Source organism: Erythrolamprus reginae, chromosome Z, assembly GCF_031021105.1.
Source record: "Erythrolamprus reginae isolate rEryReg1 chromosome Z, rEryReg1.hap1, whole genome shotgun sequence".
NCBI lineage: Eukaryota > Metazoa > Chordata > Lepidosauria > Squamata > Dipsadidae > Erythrolamprus > Erythrolamprus reginae.
Genome location: NC_091963.1, coordinates 103,191,936 through 103,218,087, shown reverse-complemented (window position 1 = coordinate 103,218,087; position 26,152 = coordinate 103,191,936). Strand labels below are relative to the sequence as shown.

Sequence of the window (26,152 nt, the reverse complement as noted above, 5' to 3'; positions counted from 1 at the left end):
CAGGAGTCAGCGGAGAACGGCGCAACTGTTTTAAAACGATCGGCGCTTTCCAATGAGTCCCGAAGACAAACGTCAAACTTCCGCGTTTGTCTTCGGGACTCATTGGAAAGCTCCGATCGTTTTAAAACAGTTGCGCCGTTCTCCGCTGACTCCTGGCGAACTTCCCCGCTTTAGGAGTCAGCGGAGAACGGCGCGCCTGCTTTAAAACGATCGGAGCTTTCCAATGAGTCCCGAAGACAAACGTCAAACTTCCGCGTTTGTCTTCGGGACTCATTGGAAAGCCGCGCGGGTGTTTTAAAACGTCCCTGCCGACATGGGGGGCTTGCTAGCACCCCCCAAACCCGGGATGGGGGGTTCGGGGGGGTGCTAGCGAGCCCCCCATGTCGGCGGGGACGTTTTAAAACACCCGCGCGGCTTTCCAATGAGTCCCAAAGACAAACGCGGAAGTTTGACGTTTGTCTTCGGGACTCATTGGAAAGCTCCGATCGTTTTAAAACAGTTGCGCCGTTCTCCGCTGACTCCTGGCGAACTTCCCGGGCGAAGGGCGAAGGGCGGGCGAGCGGGTGCTGGGGGGGGCTTCGCCTTCCCGCCAGCAAGAGGGGGAAGACCCAGGGAAGCCGCCCAGCAGCTGATCTGCCGGGCGCCATCTACGCATGCGTGCCCATAGAAAAAAGGGCACGCATGCGCAGATGGGGTTTTGACTTCCGGGTTCAAAAATCGCAAATTACCCTGTTCGCAATGGTCGGGGACACAATAACCGGGGGATCACTGTATAAGATGCACCCATTTTTTCACCCTCTGGGGGGGGGAAGAAATGTGCATCTTATACTGTACTTCGAAAAATATGGTGTTGCCTTTGAACTGTGGTGCTGGCATAAAATATTTTATGTACTTTTGTTAGCGAGAACAACTAACAGATTTACTAAATCATATAAAACCAGAAACATTCATTAGAAGCCAAAATTATAAGACCACGTCAGATTTACTTTGGGCATGTCACTGATGCAAATTCATTGGAGAAGTCAATTATGCTAGCAATGGTTAGTATGTCAAGAAGAAGGGACAAACAAAGAATTTGCTGGCTTAATACCATCAAATCTGATAGAAAGAATATCCACCAACAGAAAGAATGTGTGCTTGAGAGGGTAGCATGGAGACCACTTGCCTATAAAGTCACCAAGAATCTGATATGACTGAATGATTAAAACTACTAAACTATTGCATTAATATTTCTAGCTTTTAGTCATCTTTTATAAATTTCAATATTGTTATTAAAAAGGATGTAATATTTTCTGACTGTATGTTGGTATATAATTAGTATTGAATATTTGAAAATCAGATAATTCTGTTTTTAAGGAAAATAAGAAAACTACCAATAAAGCTTTTTTCCTAGTTTTATATTAACAGATTTATTTATACTAACTTTATTAGATATACAGTACATATATTTTCTCCCATAATCATACATGTTATTTTCACTGACTAATTACTTCAATTTTTAAAATGCATTTCAATCTTTACTATGCTCAATGAATACTGTATACATTTAAATAAAATATAAATAATTGAAATTAAAGCTCAATAATAACATTTTTATAAATATACTTCAAAAGCCCAGATGAAAGATATTCTGAATGAAAAGGGGAAACTCAAAACTAACAATTGAGTGATCAAGGGATTGATATGGCAGGGTACTCACAAAGTGCAGATATATTCTAGAAATGAGAAAGTTATTAACCTATATAGTTTTTATAATGAACTAACAGAGTTAGATGAGATATTAATAGGGAAGAAGAAAAATTGATAAAGAAAACGTACAGCTACTTATTAGACATTAAACTGGAAAAAGAACAACTGTAGGAGACAATGATAGTATTGGTTATACAATAGAGTTAAATAAATGGCAGAAACTGGGGTAAAGGAACTATACCTGGTCTCAACTCCCTCCAGAGATTTGTACTGTCCCCACCCTTTCGGCTTTCCGCAAGGTCTTAAAACTTAGTTTTGACGACAGGCCTGGGGCCACTGAATTTTTAACATCCAGCCCCTGCCGATGATTGAAAGTAAAATGTATGATAGGATGAAATATAGATGATTGGTTTTAAGAATCAGGGTTTTAGATTATATTTTTAATACAGTGGTACCTCTACTTAAGAACGTCTCTAAAGAACATTTCTAGATAAGAACCGGGTGTTCAAGATTTTTTTTGCCTGTTCTTAAGAACTATTTTCTACTTAAGAACCCGAGCCCGGAAAAAAATCCCAGAAAATTTGAAAGCGGCATGAAGACCCGGCCAGTTTCCTGCCATTCCATCTCGGGCTTTTCTGGGCTGCCAAAGGAGCCTTTCAGTGGCTCTTAAGGAGGCTTTTGCAGTCCAGAGCGAATGAAGCATTTTCCTTTCTCTTGGCGCTTGGAGAGGGAATAAACCTCTGCTAGCACCGAGAGAAAAGAAACACTCCTTTTGCTCTGGGCAGCCCAGAGCAAACAGAGTGTTTTCCTTTCTCTGGGCACTTGGAAACCACTTCGCTGTGGTGACTCCCTCACGCTGCCTCCCACACACCCGGCGAGAGGTACCTCCCGGAGCATCTGGGCATGGAAAGGCAAAAGGGGGCACTTTGCCCCTGCCAAATCAACTCGGCTTCAGCCAAACTGAGGAGTCACTACAGTGAAGGAAAGGCGCTGGCTACAAAGCGAGCGAGAGAAGAGGATAGCCCTTCAGCATGGGAAGAAAGAGGAAGCAGGTAGCAGCAGCAGCTGCCTTTCAGTCAGAGGAGCGGGAGGTTCCCCCCTCTCGTCCGCCTGGGTTTCTCTCTGGCGCAGTGTTTGGGAGGCAGCCTCGCGCCGGGTATATGGGAGGCGCGTGCTCCTGGCAGCCTTAGATTCCCTCTTTTTTTAAAAAAAAAGCCTTAAAGTTTTGGAGTTTTTTTATTTCCCTCACCTCACCTTCTTCCTTCGGCAGCGACTGTCCTCCTCCTCTTTTTCCTCCTCCTCCTCCTAATGGATTTGCATGCATTATTTGCTTTTACATTTATTCCTATGGGAAAAATTGCTTCTACTTACAAACTTTTCTACTTGAGAACCTGGTCACGGAACGAATTAAGTTCTTAAGTAGAGGTACCACTGTATTTGATTTCTTATGTGTTTTTTGTGTTTACCTATGTTGGTAGCCACTCTGAGTTTACGGAGAAGGGGGGCATAGAAATCTAATAAATAAATAAATAATAAACAAACAAGCAATGTCAACTGTATATAAAGAAAATTTATATAACATGTTTTATCGAGGGCATTTTGTGCCAGCGAGGTTGGCAAAGATGTTTAAAAATAAGTTGTCTAAATGCTGGAAGTACCACCAGATACCTGGATCATATTACCATATGCGGTGGACATATTCAAAAGCAAAAAAAATATTGGGCAAATATACATAGCTGGAAAAATATGGTAAACCAGCATATTGTTTTAAATTTAGAAATATTCTGGTTGGAGATTTTGTCAAAAAATATAGTAAGCAGAATGTGTATTTAATTTTCTATACATTGACTGCAGCTAGAATTGTATTTGCACAAAATTGGAAAAGTGAACAGATCCCAGAGATGAAAATATGACCAGGAAAATATTAGAATGTGCAAAAATGAATAGAATAACACTAGCCATTAAGGAGAAAGAGCAAACTGAATATTATATGACATGGGACTTACTTTTCAATGGTTAGATAACAAAAATGGAAGTTAGGACCAGGGAAACAAAAGTGAATATAGAAGATATGTTAAGAAAGAGAAGCAAATATTATGATTATTATGTTTAATATTATTATACTATAGAATTAATGTTAATGTAATAAATATTATTATGAATATCATTTTATGGAAATATTTGTACCTGGGTGATACAAATAGGCTTCAGAAAATACAAGCATGTTTGGATTTAACTATTTGTTATAATTTTATTTGTGGAATAAAAAATATATATGGTGCAATGGCCTAGAGCAGTGATGGCGGATCTTTGGCATGCATACCACAATTGGCATCTGGAGCCATATCTAAGGCATGCAAGGTGTTGTCCTATGTCATCTCCAGTGCATATGTGCATGCTGACCAGCTGATTTTCAGCCCTCTTTTCAGCCATTTTCACTCTCCCCTGGCTTCAGGAAGGCTTTCTGAAGTGAGTTCACCTCCCTTTTCCTGTCAGAGATCTTCAGGAACTTCTCCAGCTTTGGACAGTGGCAGTCAGGCCTCCCACACTTTGGCCTATTTCTTCTGCAGCCAGCAAGGCTTTTCTGAAAGCCTCTGTAGTTGATAACGGAGCTCCAGATCGATCCAAAGCTCTCTTAAAGACTACAGAGGCCTTCAGGAAAGCTTTCCCGACTGCAGAAGAAATGGGCCAAGGTGTGCAATGCTTGGTGGAAAGTAAGTAGTAGGGTAGCTCCAGTTCTGTTTTGTTTCCAAACTTCCAATTGGCCTGTTGGGCCATTTTTCGCCATCTCCAGGATTCAGGAGGCTTTCCTGAACTCTTGGGAGAGTGAAAAACAGCTCAACAGGCATACTGATAATCCGGAAGCTTCAGTGAGGCCTGTGCACATGGGTGGGGGAAGGCACAGGGGTTTTGTGCATACGTAGGGCATTGTGTTATGGGTGTGGACACACACACACACATACTATTGTGCGCGTGCATTCTTTTGGCATCTGAGTCGAAAAAGGTTCACCATCACTGGCCTAGAGAATTAGTTAGTCCCACTTGCCATTTTTCTTCTACTTGGGGAAAAAAGTTGGACATAATAATAGCTTTTTGTTCAAGTTTCCTGTATATGGCCTGATTTGTAAGGCTTGCAATCAAAACAAGCCCATGTTTGGTCTTAGCTATGTTTGGTCTTATCCACATAACAATACTGTGTTTCATATTAAGTTTATTGGTTGAAACATTTTTTCTGTATTAACAGAAATATTTTAATTTTACTTTCTTTCCAAATTGCTTGTCATCCAAATCATTCTTTAAGGTGGCTTAAAGTAACAAAATTAGAATAGGTTAATTAATTAATTATAATTACTATACATTTCAAAAAAATATTACAGAATTAGTTTTAAAATCAAGTGAAATAAAATTTTGGGTAAATATGTTGACCTGTAAATATATTTGGAAATACATTTACAGTATACAACTTTTGCTTGCATCCAGTAACAATAAATATTTTTTCTTATCTCTCCTTTCTCATAGGCTGCTATATGGCAAGCTCTTAACCACTATTCTTATAGGGATGCTGTGTTTTTGGCAGAGAGACTGTATGCAGAAGGTATGAACCTGCTCTGATATAAATATTTGTACTGCTTACAGAATTGTTAAAATACTTTGAAACTTTTTTCTAGCATTATCCATGAAATCTAAATGGCCATATGGTTTGATGAATAGCAAACATGGCATCTATATAGATGAGAATAGTGTATAGGATTATTCCTATAAAATATCTACTAAAACTAAAAATAGTTTTAGTAGATAGCATTCTGAGTATATAGTCAATGTACTGTAGCAAGAACTTTTTTTTTTAAAAAAAAGCCAAAATATAGGCTTCTTTGACGGATCAGCTCTCAGCTGGAAGGAGGTTGTACTCTATAATCTAAATGTATGAAAACTGGGCAATATTTTAAAATATTTTAATACTGAATCATACTTTATTGTGTTACATTATTTCATATTTATATAATCAAAAATAGCGCATGTCTAGATAAGTGTTGGAGGAGAAGTAAATCCAAATCTGACCAAACACTTATAAAAGCTCACATGGAGATTTACAAAGTGGCGATCAAGACGACAAGACATGCGTACAATGTCACTCTGATTGCATCTGTTTAGGGTGCCTCGCTCCCTCCTTAACTAGGGGGGAGTTGACGAACTCTTGCAGAGTAGTGGTTTTTTGCAGAGAAAATCGCTCAGATCCAGACAGATCTTGACTCCAATTGGAATGCAGTTTCGGCTGATAATAAATCAGTCGAGGTGACGGGCCTGTCCTCGTCCACCTGTATGATGAAGTGGACAAGGCCATTGGAACTGTAGGTTCTGCCACCTTCTTTTTGGACCCATGACCCTACTGGTTGGTTTCAGCCAGCAGGGAGGTGACACAGAGCTGGGTCCAGGAGATTACCAATGCTTCGTTGAGGGAGGTGTCCTTCCCAGCTCCCTACAAGAAGCCTTCCCTGGACCCAGCTGTATTTAACAACTATTATCCTGTCTCCTTTATGGGGAAGGTGGTTGAAAAGGTGGGGTCGCTCCAGCTCCAACATTCCTTGGATGAAGCTGATTATCTAGGCCCTCAGCAGTCAGGATTCGAGCCCTGCTACAGCATGGAAACTGCTTTGGTCACACTGATGGATGATCCCTGGCGGACCCAGAATAGTGGCTTATCCTCTATTCTGGGTCTCCTTGACCTCTCAGCGGCTTTCAATACCATCGAGCATGGTATCCTTCTGCGCCGACTGGAGGGGTTGGAAGTGGGAGGGATGGTTCTCCTACCTCTCCGGCTGGTCGCAGTCGGTGTTAGTAGGGGTCCTCTCCCCCCTTCTTTTTAATATCTACATGAAACCGCTTGGTGAGATCATCCAAGGGCACGGGGTGAGTTGTCATCAGTATGCTGATGATACTCAGCTATACATCTCCACCCCGTGTCCAATCAGTGAAGCAGTGGAAGTGATGTGCCGGTGTCTGGAGGCTGTAGGATCTGAATGGATGCTAACAGGCTCAAGCTCAATCCCAAGAAGGCGGAGTGGCTGTGTGTTCTGTCTCCCAAGGACACCTCCATCTGTATATCCATTACTGGGGGTGGGTGGGTAACTTCTGACCCCCTCAGAGAGGGTCCGCAACTTGGGCATCCTCCTCAATCCACAGCTGACTTTAAACCATCACCTTTCGGCTATGGTGAGGGGTGTGTTTGCCCAGGTTTGCCTGATACACCAATTGTAGCCCTATTTGGACAGGGAGTCCCTACTCACAGTCACTCATGCCCTTATCACCTCGAGATTTGACTACTGTAATGCTCTTTAGATGGGGCTACCTCTGAAAAGTGTTCGGAAACTACAAATTGTGCAAAATGCGGTCACGTGAGCCGTCATGGGCCTACCACGGTAGGCCCATGTTTCTCCAGCACTCCATGGACTGCACTGGCTGCCAGTTGGTTTCCGGACCCGATTCAAAGTGTTGGTTATAGGCCATAGCCAACACTTTGAATCACATCCGGAAACCAACTGGTAGCCAGTGCAGTCCACAGAGTGCTGAGGAACTCAGTCCGCAGAGTGTTGGGGAAACATGGGCATACCTTGGTAGGCTCACATGGCCACATTTTGCACAATTTTATGCATTTGATTATATATTATGGCATGGGACCAGATTACTTAAGGGACCGTCTTCTGCTGCATGAATCCCAGCATCCGGTTAGGTCCCACATAGTCAGCCTTCTCCAGGTCCCATCAACTAGACAGTGTCACTTGCCAGGTCCTAGGGGAAGAGCCTTCTTTGTGGGGGGCCCAGCCCTCTGGAATCAGCTCCCCTTGGAGATTCATACTGCCCTTACCCTCCTTGCCTTTCATAAAAATCTGAAAACTTATTTATGCCGCCAGGCTTGGGGTCATTCGACCCTAGACTCTGGCCATTGAATCTGTAGGATGGTTGTAGTGTGTACCTGAATGAATAATTTTAAAATGTTTAACTTTTTAGAATATTTTAAACTAATTATTTATGTTAATTGGATTTTGAGATATTTATATATTGTATTTCCTATTGCTATGTTGTGAGCCGCCCCACATCCACGGAGAGGGCCAGCATACAAGTCCAATGAATGAATGAATGAATGAATGAATGAACGAACACAGATAAAGGATGATGCTCAATAGATCTACGGAAAGATGTTGGCCTAGAAACTATTTTCATCTTTACTTATAATATTGGTCAATATTAATGTACAGCTTTTAAAGTATTTCCTCACTTCCATTTATGCACAACACAAATACGTGCTAGCAGCATTTTTTGTTATTGTTATTCCTGACCCCATAATGTTATTCATAGATGATACAAACTTGTCATTTTTAGCTGTGCTGGTATTAATATTTTCCCTGTTATTGCTCAAAGATAGCCTCCAAGTATTAAAATGTATTAGACTTTGTCACCTACTAGCTGGGTAAGAAGTAGTTAACTGCTGCAATTTGAAACAAAGGCTAAAGGATAGGGCTGGGAAAACAGAAAAGGCACCATCTACTGGCATAGTTTTCTGCAACTTAGAGATGGGTGACTAGCATTTCAAGAACAGTGGAGAAAGATCAAAAAGAATAGTGTAAATTCATGATTGTTCATATTACAACCTCTTATATTATTCTTGTGAATTGCTAAGTTATGGAGAACTCTTGATGCTTGCCAACAAAAATTATTATGTAAAACAAAAATTAAGTAAACAGTTAAAGTAGTTGGGCATGAAAGTTGCCAAAATACTATGCATCTTAAATGTTTGCATCCAGAAGTTTAGGGGCATGGAACTGATACTTTTTCTCTTTCCTCTTTATGTCTTCAGTACATTCAGAAGATGCACTCTTCCTATTGGCAACCTGTTATTATCGCTCAGGAAAAGCTTATAAGGCATACAGGCTACTTAAAGGACACAGTTGTACCACCCCACAGTGCAAATATTTGCTTGCCAAGTGCTGCATTGATCTTGGCAAGTAAGTTGTCCCTACGTTTGTTAGCAGTGTGTAATATACATTTCTCTATTAATGCCACATTCATTTCAAGAAGGCAGTAAAGCAGCTTCATGGTAACAGAAATTTGCTAATGATTAGATATCACAACATAATCATTACATTTCTTCTCGGCTTAATATTAGGGCTATCAATGCTTTGGAGCAAGTGGAAGTACTCAGACATTTGTTGACAACTACTTAGACTACTGTATTTTTTGGAGTACAAGATGCACTGGAGTGTAAGATGTGCCTTAGTTTTGGGGGAGGAAAACAAACATTTCCCTCCCAGTAATTTGCCAAACAGCACAGATGATATACACTGTTTGATGTGGATTTCTGTGCATGGGTGCCTGGCCCATAGAAATAGTAAAGAATTGGGGACATGTATATTATGGTAGTATATTAATCCCATAAAGTTTTCTTAAATGTAATCACACTAGCTCCTCCCAATTATTTAAATAGATCTACTCCAAACATGACTAAGTCAGGGTTTTACTCAGCTGTTTTATCTTAGAACTAATATTATCATCTTAATATTAATACTTAATACTAAAATAAGAGCCAGGGTGGTGCAGTAGGTAGAGTGCTATACTGCAGGCCACTGAAGCTGACTGTAGATCTGTAGGTCAGCAGTTCAAATCTCATCACCGGCTCAAGGTTGACTCAGCCTTCCATCCTTACGAGGTGGGTAAAATGAGGACCCGGATTGTGGGGGCAATATGCTGGCTCTGTTAAAAAGTGCTATTGCTAACATGTTGCAAGCCGCCCTGAGTCTAAGGAGAAGGACAGCATGAAAATCAAAGAGATAAATAAATAAATTTCAGATTATACTTTTACAGATTTTTTAAAATTGATGTGGCTTCCTGGAAGTATTCTCTGCTATTTAAAAGAAGATACAATAACACTGGGCCTCTTTAGATCAAGCATTTATTTTTAAAAACTTATTTATTTTATTATCTAGAACGATAATAAAGCAGTCTTTAAAAATTAAGTCTAATAATTTGAACATTCTATAGGCATTTATAGTTATTGACTTACAGCAAAAAACAAACAGCCAGTTTCAGCAGTTTGATTAATACAAGAAAATAAAATTCTGTCTTTGCCTCTCCCTCCAGTAATTTGTCTCTGTGCAGCTTTAATTTCACTTTCATTTTAGCTTTAGCATGTGGCCTTTCCGCAACTTCAACCAATCAGCTGAGTGTCGGGAGGCATATAATCAGTGGCTTGTGCTAATCAGGCTCTGCTGCTGTTTGCTGCAAGGAGGTAAATTGTTGGCAGGCAGAGACCTGCATGGGGCTGCATTCGAAGTACAAGAACGCGCCCAAGTTTTCACCCTCTCTTGAGGAGTAAAAAGGTATGTCTTATACTCCAAAAATACAGTAGTTTTATTTTTTTCTTAGCACTGTGCTGCTACCCTTCACAACTCCACAGAATAGAGCTGCTCTACTTTTCCATGGAGTTGTCAACAGGTGCTGCACGAGTCCCCTAACCTTTCCCCCCCTTAAAATCTGAATCACTCCATAGGTTACTTAATATTTGCAGCTCACCATAAACAGCACCTTAGGAATGTGAGATCTATACTTTAAGATTGTATATTAATTTTCAGAGAATATTTCTATTGCTTCACTTTTTCTTTTTCAAGACCTTTTTAAACCTCAAAGTGAATACATTCCATAATCTGAGTAACCCACAGCTGACAAGCCACAAAATGGTGACACGTATTTTATAAAGGGAATAACTTACTGATACAGTTTAACAAAAAATGCATAGAGAAGTTGCTCTCTGCAAACTCAATACAAAATATTTATTTAAATGTAAAACAATAAACTCATAATAACGGCAATGCGAGAGGATTTGTTTCTTTCCAGTAAATGGGGAACTATAACTGAGGATTCCATGTGGTCAATGAGAAAACTGAGAAGTAAACCTTTATCCATCTCATTTTCATTGCTCTTATTTCATTTTGCTCTTCTGTTTATTTTTCTTAATTTCTATTTTATTATCTTTAAGCAGACTCGCAGAAGGAGAACAGATTCTGTCTGGTGGAGTTTTTAACAAACAAAAAAGTCATGAGGACATTGTAACAGAATTTGGAGATTCTGCATGTTTCACACTCTCCCTTCTGGGCCATGTGTACTGGTATGGCTTCTCTACTTTTTGGGGATAAATTATTGTTCTACTATCCTCACCCAATATGGAGAACTTATAAGTGTGTAGATTTATTATTATGGCTTGTTACACAGTCAGCCAACCAGATTAGAATGGATTAGGCATTTTTATCCATCTATCAAATTCTTCCAATGATCTGGGGTAGGCAGATGATATTCTTTGTAAGCTGTTCCACTTAAAGTTCCATTTGCAATTGATTGATGGTGATTTTGATAATGTTGATGTGCCAGGTGTGTTCGAGTGATAGCACCCAAGTTGCCTATTACTTTTGGTACAATTTTCTTTATTATGTTTCATTGCACAGTTAGATGTTCAGATTGGATTTTCTGTTTTTTTATTCACCTATCAAGTCCATCAAAGGATCTAGAATACACAAATGTTAATATTTAATAGTATTAGAGATATTGTCACAGGTTGTAAGATGTTCCAAGTAAAATGGCCTTTTGCAGTTGATAAATAGTGAATTTGTCAATGCCGGTGGTGTTTATTATTATATTTCCCACTTTTATTCTGTGGATTATAGGCATTCAGTTTGTTTAGCAAAAAGAAGCATCATTACTTATAAGTAATCATCTCTACTTCTGCTGTAAAACTTCAGATATAGATACTTTCCATTTATGCAAGAAACATTCAACATACTTTTCAGCAAACTGGATATGTATAAGTAATACAGAAATGTTTCTCTTAGAACTATTGTTGAGCAGTCCTTGATGCTCTCTGAACTTGGTTATTTTCTTATAGATGTTTCGTTACCCAAACCAGCATTGATGATATTACGGTATGTAGTTTGGGTAATGAAATATCTGTGAGAAAGCAATCAGGCTCAGAGAGCATCAAGGACCTCTTATGTCAACCCTAAATTACAAATGTTCTCCCTTATTGGAACGTTATTATATTTAGAATTTTCCAAATTTTGTGGACATATATTCCTTATGTAGGAACTTTCCATTTCTTCCCAAAAACAAGAACTGTTGACAACAACATTATATGTACATATGTATTTTCTGTGTGTACCGATGTGTACAGACTACATGTAGTCCTCAACTAATAGCAGTTCACTTAGTGACTGTTTGAAGTTTTAATGGCATTGAAAGAAATGACTTATGATCATTTTTCATACTTAAGACTACTGCAGCTTCCCTATGGTCATGCAATTTATATTCAGATGCTTGTCAATGAGTTCATATTTATAATGGTTGCATTGTCCTGGGATCATGCGATCACTTTGTGTGTCCTTCTGACAAGTGGATTCAATGGAGAAGCCAATGTTTTGCCCCAGCTACGGCCCACAAATAACACAGCACACACAAATTCTGTCCTTTGTTTACTAAATTAAAGACTACTAATGAACATTCTAGTAGTCATCAAACAAAAATACAGTTTTTGTTAAACAGCAGCTGTTAATTCAACTTCATTAACAGCCAGTATGAGTCCATGAAATAATAAATCAAGTCTAAGCAAATAGTCTTGGAAATATTTACTTACTTACTTACTTACTTACTTACTTACTTACTTACTTACTTACTTACTTACTTACTTACTTACTTACTGGATTTATATGCCGTCCCTCTCCGAGGAGTCGGAGCGGCTCACAACATATCAGAACAATATAACAAATGCATCTAAAAATCCAATTAATATGGCTAAAAAGACTTTTAAAAACCCTCTAATATGATTTTAAAACATTCATCACCATTCCCTCAACAAAACATATACACTCGTCGTTCAGTGGGTTAGGATCTAATGGCCCCAAGGCTGGTGGCATAAATAGGTCTTTAAGCTTTTACAGAAGGCGAGGAGGGTGGGGGCAGTGCGAATGTCCAGGGGGATCTGATTCTAGAGGGCTGGCCCCCCCACAGAGAACGCTCTTCTCCTAGGCCCCACCAAACAACATTGTCTGGTTAACGGGACTTGAAGAAGGCCGACTCTGTGGGATCTGACCAAATGCTGGGATTCATGCTGCAGAAGGCAGTCTCGGAGGTAATCTGGCCCAATGCCATGTAGGGCTTTATAGATCATAACCAACACTTCGAATTGTGTCCGGAAACTAATTGGCAACCAATGCAGTCGTTGTAGTGATGGAGAAATATCGGTATGCCTTGGCAGGCCCATAACCGCTTGCGCGGCTACATTTTGGACGATTTGAAGTTTCCAAACACTCTTCAAAGGTAGCCCCATGTAGAGTGCATTGCAGTAGTTGAACCTTGAGGCGATAAAGGCATGAGTGACCGTGAGCAAAGACTCCCTGTCTAGATAGGGCCGCAACTGGTGCAGCAGGCGAACCTGGGCAAACGCCCCCCTCGCCACAGCTGAAAGATTGAGTCAGCTGTGGATTGAGGAAGGGGTCTGAAGGGGTCAACAATTCCCCCCCCCAGGGTAATGGACAAACAGATGGACATGTCTCTGGGAGGCAATACCCAGAGCCACTCTGTCTTGTCGGGATTGAGTTTGAGCCTGTTGGCACCCATCCAGACCCTGACAGCCTCCAGACTCCAGCACATTACTTCCACTGCTTCACTGATTAGACAGGGGGGTGGAGATGTATAACTGAGTATCATCAGCATACTGATGACAACTCATCACATGCCCTTGGATGATTTTACCCAGCGGTTTCATGTAGCTATTAAACAGCAGGGGGAGAGGACCGACCCCTGAGGAATTTCACAAGGGAGGGACCTAGGAGTTGACCTCTGACCCCCCACTAACATCAACTGCGACCGACCAGAGAGGTGGGAGGAGAACCACCGTAGGACGGTGCCTCCTACTCCCAACTCTTCCAGTTGGCGCAGAAGGATACCATGGTGGATGGTATTGAAAGCCGCTGAGAGGTCAAGGAGCAACAGGATAGAAGATAAACCCCTATCCCGGACCTGCCAGAGATCATCCATCAGCACGACCAAAGCAGTATCCATGCTATAGCCGGGCTCGAATCCTGATTGCTGAGGGCCTAGATAATCGGCTTCTTTCAAGGACTGTTGGAGCTGGAGTGACACCATCTTCCTGGAGACAGGACAATAGTTGTTAAATACAGCTGGGTCCAGGGAAGGCTTCTTGAGAAGGGGGCGCACAAGTGCCTCCTTGTAGGGAGCTGGGAAGGACCCCTCCCTCAATGAAGCGTTGGTAATCTGGACCCTGCTCCGTGTCAACTCCCTGCTGGCTGAAACCAGCAAACCAGTCCAAACAGATGAACTAGGACGAGCCCCTGTCACCCCAATTGACTCGTTGACAGCCGACACTGCATTCCAATTGGAGTCAAGGTCAGTCCGGATCTGAGTGATTTTATCTGTGAAAAACGTGTTAAAGTCCTCAGCACTATCCTGCAAGGTTTTGTCAACTCCCCCCTGGTTAAGGAGGGAGCAAGTCACCCTAAACATGGCGGCTGGGCGGGATTCTGCAGATGCAATCAGGCCGACATTGTATGCACGCCTTGTCAACCTGATCGCCACTTTGTAAATCTCCATATGAGCTTTTACAAGTGTTCGGTCAGATTCGGATCTGCTTTTCCTCCAATGCTTCTCTAGACATCCCCTCTGACGTTCCATTCCCCGGAGTTCCTCAGTGAACCAAGGAGATCTCCAGGGTCTACTGCCACAGAGAGGTCGCAAAGGCGCAATTCAGTCTAGAGCCTCCTTCGCAGCCGTATTCCAGGCTGCAGCAAGAGACTCTGCCGAACTGTGTATAAGCGAATCAGGCAAAACCTGAGGCGCTCTTTAAAAACCTTCCAGATCCATCAGGCATCTGGGGCGGAACCTCCTGGTTCTGCCTCCCTGCAGGGAAGGATTGCAGCCTTAAAGTCAAGCTGCAGTAGAAAATGATCTGACTATGACAAAGGCAACGTCTCTAGGCCCCTTAATATCAGGAAGCTTACAATGGTTGTCAAAATGCCTAGAGGCTCTTTGCAAAAAGAATGCCAAGAACAGGAACCCGAGCTGAGCAGACATTTCAGAAGTCCAAACATGAAGGCATATAACCAAACATTTCCTGCAAAGTGCCGCCTGCGTCATCATCCCTTAAATAGGCTAGGGGAGTGGCCAATTAGCCCCAAGCCTACTTCCGAGAAGACCTCCTACTGAGGAACCATTCCTGCCTTTTAGCAGCTCAGTGTGCCTGTGCATTAAGAATAGGCTCCTCTTCCTCGTCACTGACGGGAGGTTCTAGAGGTTCTGAAGACCCTGGCTGAATCTCTGCCTTTGGCATCCAGTCCTCACCAGTCTCCTCACTATCCAATTCAGGTGCCAGCTGCACAGGCTGCTTGCGCATCCCCTCATCGGCCTCTTCTCAGGCAGGATCCACTACCAGATTCACTTTAAAAATTTCTTAACGTAAATTTTCATCTCAATTGTGGTTGTACATTTTCTCTGTCATCTCAAGATTTTTTGACTGATAAGACAGGAATCCCTGCATTTTGTTGGTGTTCATAATCTTTGGTTGACTTTCAATGCACATCTCCTTACTGCTTTATTTAAATTGGGAGAGACAGATTTGTTTTGTACTTGAATTCGAAAGCTCTATGAAAATTTTAAAAATGCCTCAATATTTAGCATGAATTAAAAGATCAACTCTCACTCATCTCATCACTAGCATGTACTATGTTTCCCCAAAAATATTTTATTTTTTTGAACCCTGAAATAAATGGTTATGCCGTGCACTCAAAAACCTGATTTTGCTTATTATCAGGGATGTCTTATTTGGGGGAAACAAGGTATGTTCATGGATCTCATTGTAAAGAGTTTGTATCTTTGAATTTCAGTACAATTCTTTGTAATTTCTAATATACAAAACCTCTTTCAAAAATGTTTGGGCATATAATAGAATGTCTTATAATAGCGCCCCCCAACATTTTAGGTATCAGAGACCGGTCCCGTGGAGAGAGGTTATTCTGTGAACCAGAAGGGACATGATTCATGTGCTGCCTGCATCCTGTGGACAGGGCTTCCCCTTTTTTACATGGCCTGGTTTCTGGCATGCTGTAGTCAAGTGCCAGTCCACAGAGCAGCAATTGGAAATCCATTCTGTTATATCTACTTAGCTGACTTTTCCTCACTTTTTTTTAGGAATATATAAGTTTGTATAAAGTTAATGGAACATATGCGAGTTAGCAAGTAAGAAATGTATAGATTTTTGTACATCCAATATCTAGCTAACCAAGTGCAAGGGAGAATTCTAAAATTAATAAAATGTAGTCTATGGAAAATAGCTGGCACCTGTTACTTTATTGCTGAACTCTTTTCTCTCTCTCTCTCTCTGTTATCTGTCTTCTTTTTCATTAACAGTAAGACAGATCGGCTTGCCAAAGGATCTGAATGTTACCAAAAGAGCCTTAGTTTAAATCCCTTTCTCTGGTCCCCTTTTGAATCACTATGTGAAATAGGTACGTATTGTTCAATTGTTCAATTTTTAAAATAATCTCTGTATTAATTATTCTGATTAGGAATTGGAGACAGAGAATGGCATGTTTTCTGTTACAAACTGGAAAAAATTGCAAATGTTTATAAATATTTTTCTTTGATTTTCTCCTTACTTGAAACTAAAATTGAACAGAAATGTATGGAAGCTCATTCAGTTGTTTTTATTAATATGGTTCATACTGGCTGTATAAGTCTTGATTTTAGATGCTGTCCCTTTGAAAATTTATTTTCAGGACTGAAGATAATCACGGTCGTACGTCTTCGTGACGTCAAAGCTCCACCCATGGAATTCCCTATTGGGATTCCCCACCTCCTTTCTAGCCTCCAGATCGGCCAAAAACGCCACCGCCGATCGCAAAAACGGCACTCCACCAAGCGCTGCCGCCCGGCTGTAACCTTCTGAAACAGCCGGGCGCTTCTCGGCGGCCTCCAAAACCCGAACCCAAACTTCCGGGTTCGGCGTTCAGGAGAATGCCAAGAAGCCCCCCGGCTGTTTCAGAAGGTGACAGCCGGACGGCGGGCTTCTCAGCGGCCTCCCGAACCCGAAAAGTTCGGCTTCGGGAGAATGCCGAGAAGCCCCCCGGCTGTTTTAAAAGGTGACAGCCGGGCGGCGGCGGCCAGCGGAGCACCATTTTGCGATCTGCGGTGGGTTCGTACGCCGAAAAAAGTTCGTAAGAAGAGGCAAAAAATTTCCGAACCCCAGGTTCGTATCACGAGGGGTTCGTATCATGAGGTACCACTGTACAGGATTCTAGTCATAGGTTTACAATAAACGTCATCATTTAAAGATTTCTATTTGAGAACATAAAAATAAGTAGATATCTGATTATAATAGAACTTTTTAAAATAATGGCCTACTATTTAGTAAAGGGAATGACTTTCACAAATTTCCAAAACTTTTTGAGTAGAAATAGAGCCAGTTTGATGAAGTGGTTAAGACACAAAGCTAGAAACAAGGGAAGTGTGAATTTTAGGCATAAAAGCCAACCATCTTCCCCAATTCACCTTACAGTGTTGTTGTGGAGAAAATAGGAAGAGAAAGATGTACTAAATGTGTTTGCAGCCCTGAGCTATTTATAAAAAAAGTAGAGGCAGGAAAAACCTTGGCTCTTCTGGAGGGTATTTGGAGTGTGTGATCTAATGAGTACTGCTGGTTATAACTCTGCTTTAATTTAATTCTAATAGCATTTCACTTTTTTTCTGTTAGCTTAATTTTATTTTATCTATTTGAATGGACAAAATATAAATGCTACAAATCTAGCCATTCCCTAACTGAATACTAGGCCATTATGTTAAAAAGTTTTCTAGTCGCACATCCCTTATTGGTGGTATGACTACTATAGATCAGACATTAGAAAAAATTACTAAATTACTAAAAAATATGAAACCTCTGCCTGAATTGGATGGATATGACAAAAGTAAGTAACCTGGTGCCCTTCATTGCAGTCCTCATCTGCTAGAATACACAAAAGTGAGGTAATATGAACTATAATCCAAAATGTTTTATTGGTGCTGTATTACCTTTACTTATTTTGACTATTGAGTGTTACAATGTTTAATATCAATAAATTTCACATTTATGTTCCATGCTATGGGATTAAGTAGGATCGGTCTAAAACATTCCTTTTTTTCTTTTTTGTATCTTTCTGTGCCTCCCAATCCCTTTCATTTTCATTATAGGTGAGAAGCCAGACCCTGACCAAACTTTCAAGTTAACTTCTATACAGAACTTCAGCAGCTGCTTGCCTAACACATGTACAACAGTGGTGTCTAATCACAACATAATTCACAGACAGCCAGAAATCGTTCTTATGGAAACACCACAGGACACACTTGTATGTTTATACCAGTCATATTTAATCACCACCATGTGTATAGTTCATATTGTTCATGCTCTTTAGAAAAATGTGTTTTGTCTTTAAGAAATGGTTTTCTATTACAGGAATTAAACAGACTCAACCTGGAGTCCTCCAATCCTAAATATTCCTCCAACACAGATTCCTCCATTTCTTATATTGACTCGGCTGTAATTTCACCTGATGCTGTATCTTTTGGATCAGGACCTGTCTTTTTAACGAAACAGGCTCAGAACAAACCAAAAACTGGCAGGAGTCTTCTAGGTGGACCAGCTTCCCTCAGCCCTTTAACACCAAGGTAAAGAATTTGAAAGTTGTTCTTCCATTTTCTTTTAGGAGGCATTGCTAAAAGAATTAACAGTAGAGACCTGGTACGAAGGGGATCTATGCACTAATAAATATGGACTGGCATATGCTCATATTGTAAAGAACTGATTTTAAAAGATGCATAAGTGCATGTGCAAGTATATCGAGGAGGCATCTTAATATTTGAATATGAAGAATATAAGAATATGAAATGTAAGCAATCCAGTAAAATGCTCTCTGTGTAAAATTAAAATGTGCACAAGGACACAATTTGCAACAGCAAGAAATTGATTAAATAATGTTACATCTCATATGTACATCTCAGAATGAATAATGAATGTTAGGATTCAATTGAGACCAGAATTAATAGGATCAAATTTGCTAATAAAATACCTTTTGGAGTCTTGGGAGCTAAAGCAGTAAAATACTTAGAGAGTTATAAAATATACTTCAGTTGCTTGCTAAATATTGTCATTTAAAGTCAGTTTTTTATTATTGTTGTTCTCCTTTTGCGTATGACAAACAGATCATTGTCTGAAAATAACCTTTATGAATGTGTTTAATGATTTATTAATGTGGGCTCTAGTACACAAAAATAAATGTCACAATAATTGTGTGACCCAATTCAAATTTACCCAGGTATATTCACCCCCTCCAAGTATTCACTTGAATTTGCCTATTAATTGAAACCTAATTTTTGGATATATATTTAAAATTATAGCATATTCTAAGCCTTCAAATTTGTTTTCAGAACCAGAGCTGAATTGAACACATAGCCCATTCCTGATTCCCCCAAGCTTTCTTCATTTCAGCAACCTAATTTAGGTGGGAAAATATTTTTGTTGTTGCTGTGATTAAATGTGGAAATCAGAAACTCTTGCTGACAAGCTTCATAATCACCCAGAGACTTCTTGCAGATTTCAATTTTGCTTTTCCCACACAGCTAAATTACTTGATATGATTATTTTGAAGATAAGTGACAATAAATTATCTATTTATCTGAATTCTGTTCAGCGCTGGAATAATTTCCATTTTTTAATATTTTATTATTTAAAATGAGTATGTTGCATCTTTTTCGTTTTTTTCTTCTATTCAATCTTCTATTCAATCTTTTCAACTTTTTGAAGCCTGCCTTGCACCAAGTATCTCCAGTTTTCTTGGCAAGATTTTTCAGAAGTGGTTTGTCATTGCATCCTTCCCAGGCTGAAATAAAGTGACTAGGCTAAGTTAACCCAAATGGCTTTTTGTTTAAGGCAGGACTAGAACTTATAGTCTGGCTTCTAGCCTAATGCCTTGACCACTATACTACACCAGACTGGCTTTCATCGTTTTAATTAAATATTTGTTTTCTTACAAAATATTCTATAGTCTTAAATGATTAATCCAAAAATGAAAAATACCCTTTTGATAACAAATAAAAAATGAAGCTACCGTATTTTTCAGAGTATAAGATGCACTGGAGTATAAGACACACCTTAATTTTTGGGAAGGAAAATAGGGAAAATAATCTGTTTACCAGATATTAATTTGGCTAGCGTCCTTAGTCTGGTCAGCTTCAACACCTTGTTTTATCCCCTGGTTAGAGCCTTAAAAAGAACCTTATTCGGAGAGAGTAACAATGAAAGAGCTTGAAAGCCAGTAAGAGTTGGGAACATCGTTAGTACCTAGTTAGGGCTGGAGCAAGTAGAACAATTAAAAAAAAAACCTCCAAAGACTTAGGACTTGGAAATCATTCTTTGCAGAGAGTAGCAATGAAACTACAAGGTAAGAACTGGGAAGATCATTAGCACCTAGTTAGGACTGGGGGGGGGAAGCTTGGGGGGGGGACTACATTCAGAGTATAAGACACACCCACATTTTCAGCCCCTTTTAGGGAGGAAAAAGGTGTGTCTTATACAGGTACTCTGAAAAATACGGTAATTGCTTTACTTGAATATAGTATCAACTTAGTGTTACATTTTTAATGCATATGTAACTTAAACTTTGTAAATTCCTATTCTTAAAAGAAAAATAGTTCATAGTGCATTTACAAGCCTCGGCTGCAAATTTTTCTTGTTTTCAAAAATATTCTTTTCCTGCCTCCTCTTTCTTTAGGAACATATATATATATTGAAATGCTCTTGTATGTTTCCTCAGTTTTGGAATATTGCCATTGGAAACTCCTAGCCCCGGAGATGGATCTTATTTACAAAACTGCACAAATTCTTCTTCCGTAATTGATGTGCCATCTCAAGGAGCCCCTTCCAAGAAGGTATCTTGTGCCGATGCATATGCATCTAAGATTGCTCAAGGAAACGTAAAATTATGGTTAATTGTTCCTTATAAGAAAAAAAAATGTGAAAGCCACTTTGTGATATTTAGTGTGCTTCCCTTTTATTATTTTCCTAGTAAACATAATATTGGGGGGAAATATTCAGACACCTTATATAGATAATCTGGAAATATTTTAATATACATTTTTCCAAGATGTAGAAAAAAGAATTTTATTTTTAAATTACATTAAGATGCTTATCTTTATAAATTGTAGAATCTTTTGTAAACTTTCATTTTTACACTGCTTTTTCTAAATGCTAGCTCATAAAAGGAATTCAGAGCAATTATTTAAAATCTGGTAGAGAAAACAATTTAATGTGTGGCAGAATTAATGTAAAATGATTGATTAATTAATAGATTATTCTGTTTTAGAAGCTTCTAATCCATCATAGATTTATTCCTTCAGGATTTTTACTGAAATTGACAGTATGTAGGATTGTATCAGCTTGCCTTGTTCTTATGAGTGCACTGCAGAATTCAATTATGTCATTGCTCTGCCATAGTTGTGAGTCTATAAGAAGAAAATAACATTTCTAACAATGTGATATTTTAAAGCTAGAGTTATTTTATGGTGTTAACCATGCAATAGAATGCATATCACCTTCTACTTAACATTCTTCTTTCTAGGTAATATAATGAACTAATAAAATAAATATATTTAGCAGATTGTCCCCTATCTCTGCAAGTCATGTCAGTCTGCAATTGCTATAAATATAATGCATAATTAACATTATGATACATTTTTGTATAGACTGTTACCAGAATAAATCAAGCTGGAACAAAGTCGGTCTTCTCACAAAGTGGTAATAGTCGGGAAGTAACACCAATCCTTGTTGCCCAGACACAAAGTTCAGGTGCACAGACGAGGTACGCAATGTTTTCCTAACCTGCTGTATAATTTCTTTTCCTATTCCCAGATACGTTTTCCTTCCTAGGCTGCATCTGCTATTGTCATATTTCCTGTATTTCTGGTTAAGAAACATAGGTGAAACCCTAACCACAAAAATTATGTTAAGAAATTTGATTTCTTTCTCCAGTACAACACCTCAGGTATTGAGCCCAACTATTGCTGCCCCCCCTAATGTGCTGCCTCGAAGAAGTTCACGTTTGTTCTCCAGTGATAGTTCTACAGCCAAGGTAAATGGGAATTCTGCACAGTTTTATTTTTAAATTATTTTTTTTATTTGCTGCCAATTTTATGTCAGGGTAGTACTGGGTGGATTATAATAAAAAAATAAAGCCTATATAAACTATGTCCCATTTAAAAGAGGGTGGGAGCAGGATGGAGGGGGATAGGATCCATTGTTAATTGATCAACCATCTCCATTGTGATACTCTTGTCCCTGATTGGTGCTCCAACCTAACTGACAGAGATAGGTCTTTAGGCTTTTCCTGAAGATTAGAAATGTTGGTGTCCTCTCATTGATTAATATTTTTCATGAAACTCAGAGCCTAAATAGGCAGTAGCGGAAATATTTAATGGGACTATATAATTAAGACAGGATTGTCTCCTTCATATTGATATCAATTCTTTTCTGAACAGAATTGATTTCAAGTATGTTTTAAAACAGTATTTCTCAATCTCAGCAATTTACATGTGTGGCCTGAACTGCTGGAATTCCCTGACTGGGGAATTCTGTAAAATGAAGTCCAGATATGTTAAAGCAGCATTGCCTTAAGCCAGGGATGCCTATCCCAGCTCCACAAATTAGAAAAAAAACCCATCACCATCATGTGATGGCAACATGACATGGCAAGTTTGACATCTGTGCCTTAGGCTGTAAAAACATGTTAAATTTAACTCATTGTTTTCATTGTAAAATAAACCATTATTTTTACTCTATTACAACGAAGCATGGTGGCTCATGTGATTAGGGCGCTGGATTGACAAGCAGCAAGCTTGTATTTGAGACCTGAGTGCTGCCATGGGATAGGGTGAGCTCCTGTTCTTTGCTCCAGTTCCTGCCAGGGGATATGAAAGGATCCCCTAACTGGGAATTCCCCAGGCAAAGAAGATGTCACCGACTAATCCTTTCAATCTGGAAGTGCTTTAGTGCTTTTGACACAAGGGCAATGCAACTCCATTACAAATGTTTCAATTGATAGTGTTATAGACAATCCTTCACTTCAGATGTAGAGAAGTGTTCTCCAATGCACTGCTGCGGAGAGTCCAACATAGGTAATACTTCAGTCTTATTGGTAGGGACTGAGTTAAAATTAACATTAATTAGGTCCCACCCTGTGTTTGCCCCCAATAGGTCAGTCTTAAAAACTCAGTCGCAGTAAAGGGAGTAGAGTTTTCCTTGTTCTACATAGATGATTTGTATTTATCTAATAAATAATTTCTCTTTCCTTCTTGTCCACAGGAATGAAGACTTTTACAATGAAGGTCAGGCCTCTGCCCTCCGTGGGCATGGCTTGCCACAGTTACCTCCTCAGGGCCCCTGGTCTCTGAGACCATTGCCCAGAGGTCGGGGGGTGGTCCTAGGCTGGGTCTCTGACCTCCACGGTCATACCCCCTCCACAGCCTAGAGACTTGAAGGGGCGATAGAATTATGAGGTACCGTTGCCCGCTGCGCCCCCCCCCCCCCACTGTCGCTCAGCTTGCCTGCTGGAGCTGAAGAGGTCAAAGCTGGGGGCTCAGGAGGACATTTGCTCCACAATCTAATAAAGCCGAGCCAGACAACCAGGCACTGATTGCAGGGGATGAGGCAAGCCCGAAGATCGCGCCTGCCATTTTGGGAGTGCATGGGCGGGAACCAACCGCTTCTCAGATCGTGCCTGTGATTAAGGAAGAAGGAGGGGCAGAGCAACACTCGAAGTAGGCGGTTGCCATTTTGAGCGCCCCAGGGGGGCATGCCTCCCAGCTGACAGGCGCGATAAGGATACGCGCCTGTCAAACATTGCAGGCAAGTGAGGGAGCTGGCTGAGGAATGCTGCCCGCCATTTTGGGCACTCCGGGGAAGCCCGCCTCCCAGCTGACAGGCGCGACGGAGAGATCGCGCCTGTCATTGCACTCCCGGAGAGACCGCAAGCCATTTGGAGGAATGCCTGCCTCTCATCTGACAGGCACGAAGACATGATCGCGCCTGTCACTGCGGTACAAAGGCCCGCCCTTTACAAGCGGCGGGAAAGAAAGGCAGCACGGCGCCCGTCACTCTCAAGTGGGCGTGAGGGGCTATTTCAGGGGCCAATGACAGCATTGTTGCTGGGGTGTCGTCCCTTGAGATGGCTTGTCATTTCTGACAGTCTCCATTTTCTCTTGCTTCAGAGTGCCAGAGGCACTTCATTTCTGTCAGTCTGACAAACTAGGCCTTTCGCTGTTTCATCTGAATTTGCGAGCATCATACCGTGAGGGACAATGTCTGAGCAACCCTCAGGTTCCATGTCTGGGAGCGGGCCTAACGTTCCTGTGGCTTCCAAACCACAGGATAAAAGTCACACATTTAAGGCTAAATCAAAGAGTTCACAGACTTCTTCTGCCCTAAAAGAAGTAGAATGCAGAATTAAGGCCTTTGAGGCTCAGTTGGAAGCCGCCCAGAAGCAGGCCTCGCTCCAGCCACCCCAGCCTCAGGCCTCCTTATCTTTTCCGGCCTTGGTTCCTTTGCCTTCCACTCCAAGGGCAGTTAAAGAACCTGTGCCCACGATCACTAGCAGAGATTTATTGCCAGACCTCCAGTTACCATCTGCCACACCAACTGATGTATTGGCTAGGCCTGACCTGTCCATGCCCTTCATACAGCCATGGTCTCAACCAGTCCAGGGGTTTCCACTGGTTCAGAAACCTTCAGCCACGTTCACGCCAACAGCGGCAGGGTTACATGCAGCCCAAGACCCCTGGCAGTCCATGTCTCCGATGATCCAGGACATGGTGGCCAACGCCTACTCACAAGGGATGGTGGCAGGAGTACAGCAGAGGACCACCCATCCACCCAACAGGCCATCTAGTAGAGACCTTTGGACGACCCCAATTGCACCACCTTCCTTGCAGGATTCCTTTGAAGTGGAGGGTGACCCTGATAGCGAACCGGAGAATGAGTTATCGGAATACAAGGCCACACCAACGGAGCAGCCAGTCTCCAGTGCACTGTTCAAACCGGCACTGTTTAAGACGCTATTGCGCAAAGCCAAATTCATAACTGAAATTGCAGGATTCCTTTGAAGTGGAGGGTGACCCTGATAGCGAACCGGAGAATGAGTTATCGGAAGACAAGGCCACACCAATGGAGCAGCCAGTCTCCAGTGCACTGTTTAAGACGCTGTTGCGCAAAGCCAAATTCATAACTGAAATTGACAGTAACAAAACTTCACAAGCATCAGCGGGACTTCAACCAGCGGCCCGCTTGTTTTCTGAACCTCAGAAGGAATGCAACCGCATCCCTTCATCACAGCTGTTTATAGATAATGTCAAGCGCCCATGGCAACACCCGACCATGGCACAAGGCCCATCGTCATTGGAACGCAAACTCTAAGCTTTGACTCAAATCTGGAGGACGTGCTCCAGTTTCCACCTGTAGAAACCCCCCTAACAAGTTTGATTTCTAATGCTGTAGTACCATCAGAATTGGCAGACGGACTAAAACCAGAAGACAAGAGGGCAGAGAACCTCGTCCACAAGACACACCAAATGGCTTCTTGGTCTTTGAGAACTGCATCTGCAGCCTCATTTTTCAATAGAGCCTGTATATTATGGTTGCAGGCCAAGCTGGGGCCGGAAGATGGAAGATTCCACCAGGATATCAGCAAATTAATTGTTGCATCAATTTTCGAGAGCTGTGGCCACCTGCCGGCTTCTATGGCTGCGCACCTGGCAGGCAGACACGAAGTCTAAGTGGCGTCTGGCCTCTGCACCATTCCAGGGGGCCGAGCTTTTTGGGGAGTCTCTGGACTCGGTCCTCGTAGAGGACAAATACAAGCATAAAGTCCTCCCCAGAGCGGCCTGACGAGCAGATAGACGCCAAAACGTCAGCTATTTCAACAGGACGCCTCCTTGGGGGCTCCTCCGGCCTCAAGGGAGGATATAGCCAGGGATCCTTCAGATCCTACAAGGGAGGATACACCGACCGCTCTAGACAATTCCAGCAGTCTAGAAAGCCTTTCGGACAAAACCAGAAAGGATTCAGAAAGCAAAAGTGACTCACCAGACCTGATTCCCATAGGGGGGCGGCTTCAATCTTTCACCGCCTCCTGGGAATGCACCTCATCCGACAGATGGGCATTGAATACAGTGACACAAGGTCTTCGCATCAACTTTTTGAGTACACCTCTGCAACGTTCCCTCCGCTGTCCTTAGACTCTCTGTCCACAAAAAGGTGCCCTCCTGTCATGGGAGGTGACTCATTTACTGGACATTGGCACTTTCAAAAGAGTCCCTCTGGGCCAGGAAGGTCGGG

General features: G+C 41.3%; 1 protein-coding gene across 9 annotated transcripts in view; it reads left to right on the top strand.

The window, feature by feature from the left end:
* CDC27 (cell division cycle 27) overlaps positions 1–26,152 on the top strand; it is a 67,728-nt gene that overhangs the window by 12,729 nt on the left and 28,847 nt on the right. For 4 of the 9 annotated variants that reach the window (XM_070728893.1, XM_070728889.1, XM_070728891.1 and 1 more), the window contains exons 2-10: positions 5,209–5,284; positions 8,543–8,690; positions 10,721–10,846; positions 16,150–16,247; positions 17,965–18,119; positions 18,227–18,438; positions 20,583–20,697; positions 21,511–21,626; positions 21,797–21,896. In XM_070728893.1, coding sequence (XP_070584994.1) covers positions 5,209–5,284; positions 8,543–8,690; positions 10,721–10,846; positions 16,150–16,247; positions 17,965–18,119; positions 18,227–18,438; positions 20,583–20,697; positions 21,511–21,626; positions 21,797–21,896 — 1,146 coding nt within the window. Of the gene's footprint in view, positions 1–5,208; positions 5,285–8,542; positions 8,691–10,717; positions 10,847–16,149; positions 16,248–17,964; positions 18,120–18,226; positions 18,439–20,582; positions 20,698–21,510; positions 21,627–21,796; positions 21,897–26,152 lie in introns of all 9 variants that reach the window. The other 5 variants (XM_070728892.1, XM_070728888.1, XM_070728890.1 and 2 more) reach the window with 2 other exon arrangements.